At 35.9% G+C, this 15,317-nt stretch overlaps 1 protein-coding gene across 1 annotated transcript in view; it reads left to right on the top strand.

Moving 5' to 3' along the window:
• The window catches only part of kiaa1109 (KIAA1109 ortholog), a 418,633-nt gene that overhangs the window by 165,909 nt on the left and 237,407 nt on the right, over window positions 1–15,317 (top strand). The window contains exons 24-26 of the mRNA XM_059965080.1: window positions 820–948; window positions 9,426–9,545; window positions 14,345–14,625. Coding sequence (XP_059821063.1) covers window positions 820–948; window positions 9,426–9,545; window positions 14,345–14,625 — 530 coding nt within the window. The remainder of the gene's footprint in view (window positions 1–819; window positions 949–9,425; window positions 9,546–14,344; window positions 14,626–15,317) is intronic.

Genomic DNA, 15,317 nt, shown 5'->3' on the forward strand with positions numbered 1-15,317 from the left:
CTTTTGTTTGTTCTCTCTCATTTGTTTTGTTGTCCTCAAGTTCATTAAGATAGATGTGTTGCTCATGTTACACCAGACTGAAGCTTTTACTGTTTCTATGTACCAAAAATGGCCCAAATTGCTGCATTTTCAGAATTTTTAATTTTTAGGTTCTATTGTTTATGCACATGTAGAATGGGTATCTTTCTTGAAAGAATATTCTTTTAAATGTTTCAGATCAGTTTGTATTGAAAATTTTAAGTAGTTTGTTAAATTTTTAAATGTAAACAAGTGATTTTTGAACACCAAATGGATGAAGGACTGATCACAGGTGTTTCTTATAGACACAAATGGATTTTTCATCATTTGGTCACAGGATACTTTGTATGTATTTGTTTCTTTCACCCACTAAATTATGGAGTAGAATTAGTCAAACTATTTTGTTATACCTAACTTCACATTATTTAAGTTTAAAATAGTAAATTAAAAGTGGTTAATTGTTTTATTATTGTTACATGTACCAGAGTACAGTGAACGTACCATCCGTACAGATCATTCCATTACAACCTATATATTGTGCTAGTACAAGGGAAATCTTCTGCAGGGCCATAATGAGGTAGTTTGTGAAATCATGAGTCCATCTTGTACTGGGGACCTTTCAGTAGTTTTATAGCAGCAGGACAGAAGCTGCCCTCGAGTCTGGTGCACTTTTACATATGGGATGAGGGAGAAGAGAGTATGTTCAGGCTGGTTGAGGTCTGATTATATTGATTGCTGCTTCAAGACAATGTGAAGTGTAAACAAGTTTATATTTGTTATTAATGTCTTTATCTCTTACAGTTAGCAACTTTACTGGAGTGGGGTCAAACATTCATCTTTCATGTGATGTGTCAAGAATACGAATTAGAGAGGCCTAAATGTATTGTCCTTTGTCAGCATGGAGTTGATCAGCGTTTCTGTGATTTAAAGGTAATGAAGTTCAAATATTACTCATCTATGATGTGTATCCGCTTGTTGTGCAATGCTACATCGAGTGGATGCAGGCACCTTCTAGAACAAACTAATTATTTGCTTTTCTTGTTTTTTCTTGCTTCCTCCAAAACATTTTCTGAAGCACCCATCCGATTACTTATCAAAATCCCCGATTGATACCCTTTTGGCCCTTGAATCAACTGCTGATTGAAATGGCTTCATTTTATTAATTCACTTTAAATTCATCATGATCTTGTACACCTCCACAGAATTTCCTTTCCATGTTCTTTGCTCTGACGATTTCAGACTCTTTGTAACTGAAATCCCTCATCCCTCAAACCTTGGATCATTCAAGGAAGTCAGTTTTCCACCATTTTTGGGCCATTTTTAACATCTTTACCAAAGTGATGTAACCAGAATTTAATATGATAATCCAGCTATAGCTGAACTGGTGCAAAAACATTCTTAAAGGTTACTAAGATCTTATCGTCTGTACCAACTATTCATGACACATCATTTTCCACTTTCAAGCACATATACAGTAATGTTTCAGTATTCCTTGACAACCCTTTAGAGATGTAATGTTTGGTTAATGTTATCTCTCCTTTTCCTTTCGCCAGCACTTCCAATTATTATGAGAGTCATACATTCAGAAATTTAAAAATCACGTCCTGCTCACAAGTAACTAAATAACTGAGGTAGATTGAAGAGTACTAACAGCAGAAAACAATAATTTATCACTGTTCTTTGTTTGCTGCCTTTTAAGCCGTTTTCATGTTCACCCTTTAACTTCATAGTTTTCAATTTTGTTAACCCGCTTTATATACAGTGGCAAGCAAAAGTTTGGGCACCCCGGTCAAAATTTCTGTTACTGTGAATAGTTAAGTGAGTAGAAGATGAACTGATCTCCAAAAGTCATAAAGTTAAAGATGAAAAATTCTTTTCAACATTTTAAGCAAGGTTAGTGTATTATTTTTGTTTGGAACAATTTTAGAGTGGGAAGAAAAAGAAAAGGAGCACCATGAAAAAGTTTGAGCACCCCAAGAGATTTGAGCTCTCAGATAACTTTTACCAAGGTCTCAGACCTTAATTAGCACGTCGGAGCTGTGGTTTGTTCACAGTCATCGTTAGGAAAGGCCAGGTGATGCAAATTTCAAAGCTTGATAAATACCCTGCCTCCTCAAACCTTGTCCCAACAATCAACAGCCATGGGCTCCTTCCTCTAAGCAGCTGCCTAGCACTCTGAAAATTAAAGTAAATGATGCCCACAAAGCAGGAGAAGGATGTAAGAAGATAGCAAAGCATTTTCAGGTAGCAGTTTCCTCACTTCACAATGTAATTAAGAAATGGCAGTTAACGGGAACGGTGGAGGTCAAATTGAGGTCTGGAAGACCAAGAAAATTTTCTGAGAGAACTGCTCGTAGGATTGCTAGAAAGGCAAATCAAAACCCCCGTTTGACTGCAAAAGACCTTCAGGAAGATTTAGCAGACTCTGGAGTGGTGGTGCACTTTTCTACTGGGCAGCGACACCTGCACAAATATGACCTTCATGGAAGAGATATCAGAAGAAAACTTTTCCTGTGTCCTCACCACAAAATTCAGCACCAAAAGTTAGCAAAGGAACATCTAAACAAACCTGAGGCATTTTGGAAACAACTCCTGTGGACCGATGAAGTTAAAATAGAACTTTTTGGCCACAATGAGCAAAGGTATGTTTGGAGAAAAAAAGGTGCAGAATTTCATGAAAAGAACACCTCTCCAACTGTTAAGCAGGGGGGTGAATCGATCATGCTTTGGGCTTGTGTTGCAGCCGGTGGCACGGGGAACATTTCACTGGTAGAGGGAAAAATGAATTAAATACCAGCAAATTCTGGAAGCAAACATCACATCGTCTGTAAAAAAAAGCTGAAGATAAAAAGAGGATGGCTTCTACAACAGGATAATGATCCTAAACGCACCTCAAAATCCACAATGGACTACCTCAAGAGGCGCAAGCTGAAGGTTTTGCCATAGCCCTCACAGTCGTCCAAACATTATCATCATCGAAAATCTGTGGATAGACTTCAAAAGAGCAGTGCATGCAAGACGGCCCAAGAATCTCATAGAACTTAGAAGCCTTTTGCAAGGAAGAATGGGCAAAAATCCCTCAGACAAGAATTGAAAGACTCTTAGCTGACTACAGAAAGCATTTACAAGCTGTGATACTTGCCAAAGGGGGTGTTACTAAGTACTGACCATGCAGGGTGCCCAAACTTTTGCTTCGGGTCCTTTTCCTTTTTTGTTATTTTGAAACTGTAAAAGATGGAAATTAAAAAAGTAATCTTGCTTGAAGTATTAAAGAAATGTGTCATCTTTAACTTTATGCCTTTTGGAAATCAGGTCATCTTTTACTTGCTTAGCTATTTTGATTAGGGGTGTCCAAACTTTTGCATGCCACTGTAAGACTTTATCTACAATGCTAAGGGATTCGCCAACTCAATATCTACTGCATTCTCTTCATATTGTTAGTTTTTACCTCAAAATGTACATTACTCCATAATGTACTGGTTAGGCACAGGAGTACGTTCAGCCAGAGACTCATTCCACCCAGATGCAACACTGAATGTCATAGGAAGTCATTCCTGCCTGTGGCCATCAAACTTTACAACTCCTCCCTCGGAGTGTCAGACACCCTGAGCCAATAGGCTGGTCCTGGACTAATTTCCACTTGGCATTAGTTACTTATTATTATTTAATTATTTATGGGTTTTATATTGCTGTATTTCCACACTATTCTTGGTTGGTGCGACTGTAACGAAACCCAATTTCCCTCGGGATCAATAAAGCATGTCTGTCTGAAAAAAATTATATGTTAGTCAAGCACTCTTTGCTTTTTTAGCAAGTTCCTGTTGGCTCTCCTTTATGAAATCAACCTTCTCCAAGTGTCTATTAATATTTTCCTTGGTTATTACTCCCACATCCAAGAGTAAATTCACTGGCCTCTAGTTGCTTAACATGACATTGTATCCTTTTTATCTTTTTTTAGTCCTGTGGCACTGTCAAGTGAAAATTGAGCGATTGTGAGGTAGCTTTTTACAATTTACATTTCTAATTCCTTAAAGAAATGTTGGATGCATTTCATCTGGGTCTGATGCTTTGTTTGCTTTAAGTTTAACAAGCCTTTACAGATACTTCTTCCTCAGTTTCACTTTGATAATAAGTTTCTTTGATCTTTGAAGCCGTTCATTATCTTTGCAACCTCTGCTTCTATTGACATCTTGGTAACAATCTTTTACTTCAGAATGATTGATACAGTGTACTCATTTTGTACTCTAGCTATGCATTTTGCCTCTTTGATTAGATCACCAGCATCCCTGAATGGCCTCAACTTTCCAACTTATTTTAGAGTCACTGGAGTTATACACCAGACATGGTACCATTTACCTTTTGCCTTCCTCTCACTATTTTCCCTATTTCTTCTGTAATCCAAGATGCTCTGGCTCGTATTCATTATTTGCATCTCCTGTAGGACCCTACTTGGTCTTAATCTGAATTTTCTATATAGCGTGAAACAGGCCCTTCTGGTCCACTGAGCTGCACTGCCCAGCGACCCAACTATTTGCCCTAATTGCCCTAATCATGGGGCAATTTACAGTGGTCAATTAACCTAGTAACCAGTACGTCTTTGGACTGAGCAAAGAAACCGGAGCACCTGGAGGAAATTCTCTTCTGCTTTTTCTTTAGTTAACTTTACTTCTTTTCAGTTTTGCTCCCAACATACTGTATTTTATCTGGTTCTCACTGGAGCTATACACCATTCATGATCATTTGCCTTTTGCCTTCCTCTCATCATTTTCCCTATTTCTTCTGTAATCCAAGACACTCTGGCTTGTATTCATTACTTGCATCTCTTGTAGGACTGTACTTGGTCTTTATCTGAATTTTCTGTTTTTGCAATATAATTTAACTGGGTCTCTTCCTATTTGATTAAAGTAGCCCTTCTCCATTTTGGGAGTTCTGCTTTGGATTTCTTTTGGCTATCACTGAACTGATGATTGCATGGCTCCTTAAGTATTCTTTCCTAACATGTGGTTCACATGGCCTGCCCTGTTTCTCAAAATGTTGATCTTAACAGAATTCTGAAAGTCCTATCTTTTTATGTTTGACATTAGTCTAATCAATATTGGGAGTGATTAAAATCACTAAGTGCCACTGTTGTAAATTCTTACATATTTTTCCAGTTGCCCTGCAGATTTGCTGCTCTGCCTCACCATTTGCTGACTAAAAGAATATTTGCTGCAATGTGAAATCTTCCCATGTGTCTCATCCCTAACCAAATATTTTTTGCGCCTGATCTCTCAAGGACATCTTTCTCCAGTCTGTAATATCTTCCTTAATTCATGCTGCTACTCTTCCTGTTCTTTTTCTCTTTCCCTATGTTTTCTGAACATCTTGTGTATTGGCATACTAAATTTAAGCCATGTTACGATTACTGGCATATTAGATTTAAAACATTTTGGTATTTCAACTGAATCATAATCCCAGGTAGTTGTTATACTTGCAGCTCTCTAATCTCCTTGATTGCACTCTGTGGGTTTATACACATGCATTTAAACTTATTTTGCACCATTCTATTAGTTTTCTACTTCATTCTTTATTCCTTTTTAACATTTCTCATCTGCTGTTCCTTAATCCATTTTTTCATTACTATATTCTGGTGCCCTTCCCCTTGCAGATTTAAGTTAAGTCCTTCCATGAATACAATAACCACGTTGCTTTGATGTTGGTTGTCATTCTATTATGATACTATGTGTTTATCCACTTCATCTTTCAGTACATTTTCCCTACCCTAGAACTGGCCCCATTTGCAATGGGTGTAATGCTCAGTTGTTGAAAGACTAAGGTGGAGAGTCTGTAGTCAGTTTCTAATTTTGTGATCAATATTACTTCGAATTTGATAATGGTTCATGCTTTTCCTATCAGTAGAGATATAGTAAATCTTAAGTCCAGAAGTGTAGGTAATAAAGTAATAGCTTAAATACACTTTCGCATTTCAAGTTTCAATACAAAAATGCAAGAAGACTCTGGTTCATGATTGCTATTTACAAATTATTTCAATTTTATAGCTAGGAACATATAAAATAGAAACAGGACAACATGGTAAATCTCTCAAAGCTCTTGATATCTTAATGTCGCTTTCCAGCCCAATCCCTATTTACCTTTCTATGGGGATCGTGTGTGTGAGATAATTACTTTTAGGTCATTGTTTCTTAATAGGTGGTAAATGAGGTCAGAAAATTCCTGATGCAATGCTCTGTTTTGACTCATGGTGACACCTTCAACATTTTTCTCCTGTGAAATTGATTAATTTTGTAGTGGTAATACTTTTGCACACTTACAAGAAAAAAACAATGATCATGAATATTTACTTTATCGAAGACAGATCATATATATTATAATGTGTGCTAAAATTTATTTTACATTTTGGAACAATGACTTTAAGGTGTAATTCAAAAATTGTTCCCTTTTCTTTCCAGGACAGTTATTCCAAATCAAATTATATTGGTTTCAGAATAAGTGGATTAAACTCTTAACTAAATTAAGCACAGTCAGTATTTGATTTGATTAGTTTTGTTAATATTTGATACCTTTTTTACCCTTGTGAGTTCTATCAGTTACAAAAAAGATTGAAATGTGATCTGACCTCAAATTACTTAATTTAATATTTCCCCTGTGTGTGTTATTTTTGTGCACTAGTTATAGGAATATTGTTCTTCAAGGCTGAGGATGAAGTTTTAAAATGATCATTTGTAATTGAAATCTTCTTTAAAAGGCTGCTCATTATCTCCTACCAATTTAGTTTGCCTTCACTTTAAACTATTAATAATGTACTGTACCTATAAATGAAAAGGTTAATTGGCAATTATTAAAAGTCTGCTGGGTACATTGGACGAAAAGTTATAAATTGACCTGCGAGTTTACTTTCTCAAATGCTTCAACGGATGTGGACCAAAATTGAATAGATTAATCAGTTTGGTCTTGTTGCTCAGCGTTTTCTTGATAGTCTAAATCTCCAGAGCATTCAAAAATTTGACGTTTATTGCAAATGTTATTTATTTTGATTCAAATTCTCAGGTTGACATAAATATGCAGAAAGATGCTAATGAAAGAACTATGTTATATCTGGACAAATTGTTTATAATTTAGAAGCATATTTATTTGTGGTTAATTCTTAGAATTTTACCACGTTCATGAGGAATGAAAAAATAATTATTCCTTTTCTTCTAAATGCTCTTGATATTTGTAGATATCAAGTACATGGATTCCAAAAGTTAAAAGCTTTGACTCATATTTTTGGTAAAATGTTGTGTAATTGTTTTTCCGAAGGATTACCTTTTGAATCAGATCGTCTTTAGACAGTGAAGAAAATCTGTTAGGAAGTTGATTGTTTTTTTTAAGTTCCTTAGGAATAGAATACTCAGTGAACAGGAAAGCAAATTTACTAAGTCCTGTAATAATGCCAATGTTACATTTAATCACAATACTAATTATTATTTGTTTGAGTTGGATGTCAATGGCATTCGCCAAACCAGTTATCCTGGACAAATTCCAGCTGCCCTGGAGATATAACAGTTCCTTTGATGTGGTATTAATTAGGAAAATTCTGGTAACTTGTTTCAGCAGTGATGGCTTATGCTCAGATGATTGCATCCCTTGTTTTCTTCTTAGTTATGGAGATCACAGGGCTAAGAAATACTTTTGAAGTAATCAAATTGATTTGATATCTTACATCCTGTGGTTGGCATTTGATGTGGCAGTGGTTAAAATAAATGTCAGGATTACACATATACTGATAACTGTCATTTAAATTGAGTGTAGCAATTGTGCACCACACGAACACCCCATTCCCACCCCATATTCCATTGAAGTGAAGTAGTTAATGAAGTTTGAGGATGTTGAATCAGACAGCAGGCTTTTCGAGACTGGGACTTGGCTTGTGGGTGTGGATGTGAGATTGATACTTGAAAGCTGCTTGGAATATTGGAGGACTGACAGGAGTAGAAACTGAGACTATGGCATGGGAGCTTTGATAGGTTGAGGAGCTGAGAAGAGAGGGTTGATTGATATGTATCGTAGAAACTGATTTTAGACTTCATGAAAGGGAAACTAGAGATCCATGAGCCAGTTCTCATCGGAGGGTCAGTATCTTTAAATTCCTGGGTGTCACTATCTCAGAGGACCTGTCCTGGACCCATCATGTAATTGCAAAAAAAAAGCACGGCAGTGCCTCTACTTCCTCAGTAGTCTGTGCAGCTTCAGCATGTTATTGGCAAACTTCTGTAGATGTGTGATGGAAAGTGTGCCAACTGGCTGCATTTTGGCCTGTTATGGGAACACCAATGCCTTTGAGTGGAAAATACTACAAAAGGTAGTGGATTTGGCCAAGTGCTTCCCAGCCATTGAGCATATCTACATGAAACGTTGCTGTAAGAAAGCAGCATCCATCATCAAAGATCTTCACCACCCAGGCCATGCTCTTTTCTTGCTGCTACCCTCGGGTAGGAGGTATGGGTGCCTCAGGACTTGCACCATCAGGTTCAAGAACAGTTACTACCCCTCAACCATCGGGCTCCTAAACAAAACTCCTAAACTCCTGTACTCATTTAAGGACTTTGTTATGTTTGGTTAGTTCATGCTCATTATTTATTGCTATTTATTTATGCCTGCATTTGCAGTTTGTTTACAGTTACTGTTCTTTTGTTTTGCTAAGTATACCCGCAGAAAAAGAATCTCTGGGTTGTATATGGTTTTGTACTAGGATGAACCACAGTGTTATGATTAGTAAAATCAGACAAGAGGTGCAGCCAGTACATAGGTGAATGACAATTTGAAACCATGCTGTTGGGGAACAGAAATTATCTATGATTTTTGGCATTCTTCTGCTCCATCTATAAGCAAAGGAGCAGCATGAAAGCTGTTATGCTATAAGTGCAGATAAGGTATGGGAGTTTACAGTTAGCGTTTGTATATACTGATTTTATTTTGTCCAAAGCTAGGCAAGAAGCATACCGGCGCTCTCCTGTTGATCACAAAATGAGTAGTTGAGTGTGGATCATGCCAAACAGCAGGATGCTTGATCAGTCCCTCCACACTAATTGAATTTACACTTGTAATCCAATGTTATCTTTATGTAAGTACCATTTCTAGATTGGGATGTTAAATCCCAGAAGATATTTTCTGTATCTTGTAGTGGCTCCATTGCAGACAGAGGTGATACTGAAAAAGAAATGTGATTTGAGAATTATGGTTGTAGTTACTATTGTTGTCAGATTTGGGGAAACATTGCTTCAGAGTGAAGATTCAAATGAGAGAATTTAGGATCTGTACTGACGAAATTATTTCTTAATTTGCTTTTTTTTGCTGAAATCTATATTTGCAATATTTATTGATGTTTCAGTATGTGTTTATTTCTGTTTTCTTTTCAATGTCATTAGCTCAAAAGCGTGCCTGGGCCATGTCAACAAGCTGACAGTTTGAAGTACACAATGACTCGCATAGCAATTGATGGAACAGATCTTTTTATTGTTGAACATGGTTGTGCAGGCAATTTAAAGGTAATGATTTCTATTTAGTTTGCCTCCAAGCCAAAGTGAAATATGTTGGTAAGTGAGCTTTGAATAACTGGCACAAAATTAAAATAACAAGCATGACTTCTCTTTTGCAAAACATTTAGAGTGACAAACATAGTGGGTTTTTATAGGCTGATAGGAGCAATTTAAGGTAGCGATTAGAATTGTATGTTGTGTAATATAATACTTAACTACAATTTCCCAATCAGATTCTTTTATTGTAAAATTCAAAAGATTTCACATTTAACTTCATTTAACTATGAAATGTTGTGCCTTATGGTGAATTTATGCAAAAGTAGAATTCCTTTTTTTGCTGCATATTACAAATCAAAGGCTACTGATTCATCTAAAGAACGACCTTTTCAGTATATAAATGATGAAAAGGACATTATTGAATCCAGAGTTTCTAAATCCATTCACAGTTGTACTGTAATGATGACTCATGATGTTCTTGGTTAATTTTTTTTAGTTATGATCATACATATGTGATCATCTTCCATGTTGTGTATATTTTTCAAATATACAACTTTTTTTGTAATATACATGGTTGTGTATAATGGAATGCTGATAAATGTAGAATCAACTAAATGTTAAATAGGCATAAATTAAGTTGTCTAGACTACAGGAAAAATATATAAAGCTGGCTACCAAAATTCCACCAAAAATGTAGTAATCTTTGAGTTGTGTGTTTGCCTTGTTCTCCCTCCTTTACCTGAGTTGTTAGCAGTCCTTCAATTTCATGAGCTTCAACTTGAGAGCTTTCCTCAAGTACTTTCTGGAAGTTATGTGAATAATAGCCATTGATATGCAGTCGCTGTTTATTTTTGTAATGTTATCAAAAATACAGTTAGATTTGATGTGTCAGAATTATTTTCTTATAAAGTGTTCAGCCATTAAGTAATGCACGGCAGTAATTTCCAAACAACAGGTGATGAGTTAACTGAAGTACACCGTAAAGAATTTGAGAAAAGATCAGTAGATGAGTTGGGATCACAGCAGCACTCTCCTCTGGCATCAGGGTTCTTGAGCCAGTCTGACAATCCTAACACTACTTCTCACTATATTTCTTCTCTCTCATTCTTCTACTAGTGTCATTATGTTTAATTTGTTTATTTTTGTATGTGTATAACTTGTGTATAATTATGTTAGTCATGTTTGTAATGTACTATGCTACTGCTGCAAAAAGCAAATTTTCATGACATTTATACCATATGCATGTACAGTTTACATGTGACAATAAATGAACATGAATACCTTATTCAAAACCATGAATAATAAGTCATCTTTTAAGATGCTTTAATTATTATTATTTTTCCATTTAAACTGTTCTATTTACACAGTTCTTGATGTGACTCCAGCCTTGAACTAATATTAATTTTGTCAGGATATCCAACAGATCTCTTCCTTTTACAAACACTGAAGCAAAGTAATAGAACTAGTATTTAATTATTTTTATTTGGAATTTAATTGTAATCAGCTTATGTTGCTGCTGTTAATGCTCTTTTACCTGGTATATTTGTAGCATGTTTTAATGTAATGCATTTCCTTAAGAGCCTCTCTTTCCCTCTACCTCTCTCTGTGGCTTTTATTATCTATTTTGTCACTTTTAATCATTCTTTGATTTTCTTTCAGCAGTCAAATCTGTGATAGCTTTGTGTTTTCTTGTTTTAGTGCTTTTCTGTGTCACTTCTTTTGTCAATTTATGACTTCTTGTCAAATCAAGCTCTTGCTCTTCAAGGTTACAGATTGCTTGTACATCATATTACATCCGTTTTTAGTCATTTCTTTTGTTAGCTTCCTTCAGTGTTCTCACCTCATTTTATAGTTGCCGGGTTTCCCTAATCTTTACAATTGTTTCTCCCTTTTAAAACTTACATTGAAGTCAATTATATTATGATTGTTATTAAGTAAATCTTCATGTACCATTAGTTTGTTAAATAAATCTGTTAATTAACTGTTCATTGGTTTTGCTTGTTTGTTGGTTCTTGGACATAGCATTGCAGGAAAATATACTGATGCTGTCGCATATGATGTAGTCTGCTTCTCCAACCCTGTTAAATCTATTTTGCCTCAGCTGAAAAGTGATAATAAGTGCTTCCCTCTTGGTGGAAGCAATGTATAAAAATACTATTTAAAAAGTCTTTGTTAGACCAATCACGTTCTCCAATGTTCACTCATCAATCTTTCTGAAAATTTGGGACACTTGCCTAGAACAGCCAATACCTGACCTTACATGCAAGGATTTAATAAAAGGTTAGTTGACAGTTTAGACTTGATAATCTGTGACCAGTGTTATTTCCTTTCCTACACAAGAGTAAAAATTAGTTGTCACTACAATTATCTTAGTGCCATTTGTTAGTGTTTAATGTTCATTTACAGGTTGTATTTATGAAATAAAATGTTTAATATTGTATATTTTTGTTTTACAGTTTTATATAATTTAGGGTCAGGATGAATTCAGAATTTACTCCTTTTAGAGTGTTCTATCTTTTGTGTTTGTTTTTCTGACTTGATGTAGAAATTGTGCACTATTTGTGAATTAGAAATGTGGAACTGTAGGAGCATAGAGCTGTTTGGAGTGAGGAAAAGAAAGCAGATGGGAAAGGATTATGCTCTGAAGGAGAAAAATTGGAAGATAGGAGAGTAGAAGGAGCATGAGGAATGAAGAGAGATGAATAGGTGATTAAAATGGGAGAGGGTGGAAGGAAAAGGAAAGTTAAAGAGAAAAAAAATGACACTAAGATAAGTTAGTTTCCAAATAATATAGCATTGAACAGTAGAGATATCTACAGGTAAAATGATGATCAGTGCGGGAGTAACATTCTCAAGACCATGCTGAAGGCCTGGAGACTTATCTTTCCCAATGGCTGTCGATTCTTTGGTCTGCCAAACCCAACTTTGTAAATCTAGTTAGAAAAGTATGATATTGTATAAAGTTAAGCTGATGGCTTCAAGCTAATTTTCAGGTTGGACTTAAAAGCGTTCAGAGGATCATAGAAAGTTCTGATGTTACTGCAAATGAGATTTTGTGCTGTGATCTTGCAATTTCCGTTAAAAGTGCCCAGATCATTTTTCTTTTTTTCCATGGTTACTACAGAGAACATATAATTGCAAGAAAAAAATTTGTGAACCCTTTGCAATTACCTGGTTTTCTGTATTAATTACTCATAAAATGTGGTCTGATCTTTACCCAAGTCATAATAATAGTTATAAACACAATCTGCCTAAACTAATAACACACAAACAATTGTACTTCTTGTCAGTATGGAATGCACCATTTAAACAATCACTAGGTTCAAAAAAGTATGTGGACCTCTAGGGTAATGCCTTCTACAAAAGCTATTTGGAGTCAGGTGATCCAATCAATGAGATGAGATTGGAGCTGTGGGATATAGAGGTTCCCTGCCCTATAAAAAAACACACAAAGTCAGGTTACTGACAGAGCCTGCTTTTCTCAAGAAAGGTCTGTTTATCTGCACCATACCTCAATCAAAACAACTGTCAGAGGACCTTAGAAGGAGAATTGAAGAGATGCATGAAACTGGAAAAGGCTACAAAAGCATTTCTGAAGACCTGAGTGTTCATCAATCCACAGCAAGAGAAATTGAGTACTGTTCCTAATCTCCCTAGGAGTGGGTGTCCTGCAAAGGTGAAAACAAATCCAAGGGTATCGGCAAAAGATCTTTTAAAATCTAGAACTTGCTAAAGTCTCTGAAATGTGTCTACTAAGAAATATACTGAACAAAAATTGTGTTTATTGAAGGAAAGCATGGAGGAAACCACTGCTGCATGTCTGAAGTTTTCAAAAGACCACCTGGATGTTTCACAATGCTTCTGGGACAATGTTCTATGGATAGATGAGACAAAAGTTAAATGTTTTGGCCAAAGTGCACATTTCTATGTTTGGAGGAAAAAGTGCACTGCACACCAGCACTAAACCCTCAACCTAACCGTGAGGAAGGAGCATCGTGGTTTGGGGCTGTTTTGATGCCTCAGCCTGGACAGCTTGCAATCATTGAATGAACAATGAGTTCAAAATTGTAGCAAGACTTTTTGCAGAAGGATGTCAGGGTAGCAGTTCGTCACCTGAAGCTTGATAGATGTTGGATGATGCAACAAGACAATGATCTGAAACACAAGAGTAAGTCAACAGCAGATGGTTTAAAAAGAAGAAAATTTGGCCAAGTCAGAGTCCAGACTGTAACCCAATTAAGATGCTGTGGCATGACCTGATGTGGGTTGTTCAGGCAAGGTCTCCCAGGAATATTGATGAGCTGAAGCAGTTTTGTCTGAAGGAATGGTCTAAAATTCCTCCTTGCCATTGTTCAAGTCTAATCAGCAGCTACAGGAAACATTTGGTGGAGGTTACTACTGCTAAAAGAAGTTCTACCAATTATTAAATGCAAGGGTTCGCATACTTTTTCCTGCATGGACTATGAATGATAAAGCAATATGTTCAATACAGACATAAAAAGTACAAATGTTTGTATGTTGTTAGTTTAGGCAGATTGTATTTGTATATTATTGTGACTTGGATGAAGATCAGACCACAATTTATAAGTAATTAATGCAGAAAACCAGGTAATTGTAAAGAGTTTGCAAACTTTTTCTTGCAACTGTACATGATAAAATGCTAGCTTTTTAAACATCTATAAACAATACTTGTTTGTTTATATGTGACCCACATATAGAAAAGTAAAGGCTTTTTCATTCTAATTTAATCATAGTACTACATAACATGGTACTTGCCCAGATATTATTAATTTCCAACTCTTGTATTCTAGATAGGTGCAATTCGCATTGCTACTTGTAATCTTCATAACCAAGCAGTTGGAGAAGGTGTAAGTGCTGTCATGCAGGATGTTCAGTTGAAGCAATACATTGAACAATTGGAAAACAGTAGGCTTGGAGTTCAATCTGCAGTACTCCGTCGATCATATTGGCTAGAAGCTGGTTCAGTAAATTTTGGATTAATCACTGCTGATGTAGCTTTGGCTGCGGATCATCCTGCAAAGCATGAAGTGCAGAGGCAATTCTTGGAAACACATGATAACAGAACTAAAAGGTACTATACAATTATATTTGTGTATAGAAGATGTGATTTTAAGCTCCCAGTTTGAAAAGATGACCACAAATTTATGTCTAAATCAAATGCCCATTGTTCCAGTTTTTCTAACTGATATTTCAACTTTAGGAATTAGTGATGTCACTTGACATAATATCTTGCAATGAGCAGTGACAGAATAATTACTTTAATTGTTTTATATGTAATTAGTGACACAGCTCTGTAACAGGCCCTTTCGGTCCATTGACTTTGTGCTGCCTAATCTCACCCATGTGATCAATTAATTTACTAACCCTTAAGGTTTTGCAATTTTGGGGGAGACCGGAGCATCCAGAGGAGACCCATGAGGTCATGGGGAGAACATACATACTCCTTACGAACAGTGGCAGGGAGTGCACCTGGATTATTGGCACTGTAATAGTGTGGTGCTAACCACTATATTACCATGTTGCCCCATTAGGAAGAATGCATTTTTAAAAATCCATTGGAAGGCAGTTTCAGGAAATCATGTTAGAATAGATAAGATCTGTGGCTTATGATACTACTCTTTCTGTAAGTATTTTAATCTAATTTATAATTGGTAAAATGTGTATATCGACTTCTAGAGTCTTAATATTCCTTTAATGTGGGAAAACAAAATAATTCTCTTTGTCCTCGTGAGAAAAGTAATTACATGTTAAGCAAAATGTCAT

Source organism: Hypanus sabinus, chromosome 3 (genome assembly GCF_030144855.1).
Source record: "Hypanus sabinus isolate sHypSab1 chromosome 3, sHypSab1.hap1, whole genome shotgun sequence".
In the NCBI taxonomy this organism is placed as follows: Eukaryota; Metazoa; Chordata; class Chondrichthyes; order Myliobatiformes; family Dasyatidae; genus Hypanus; species Hypanus sabinus.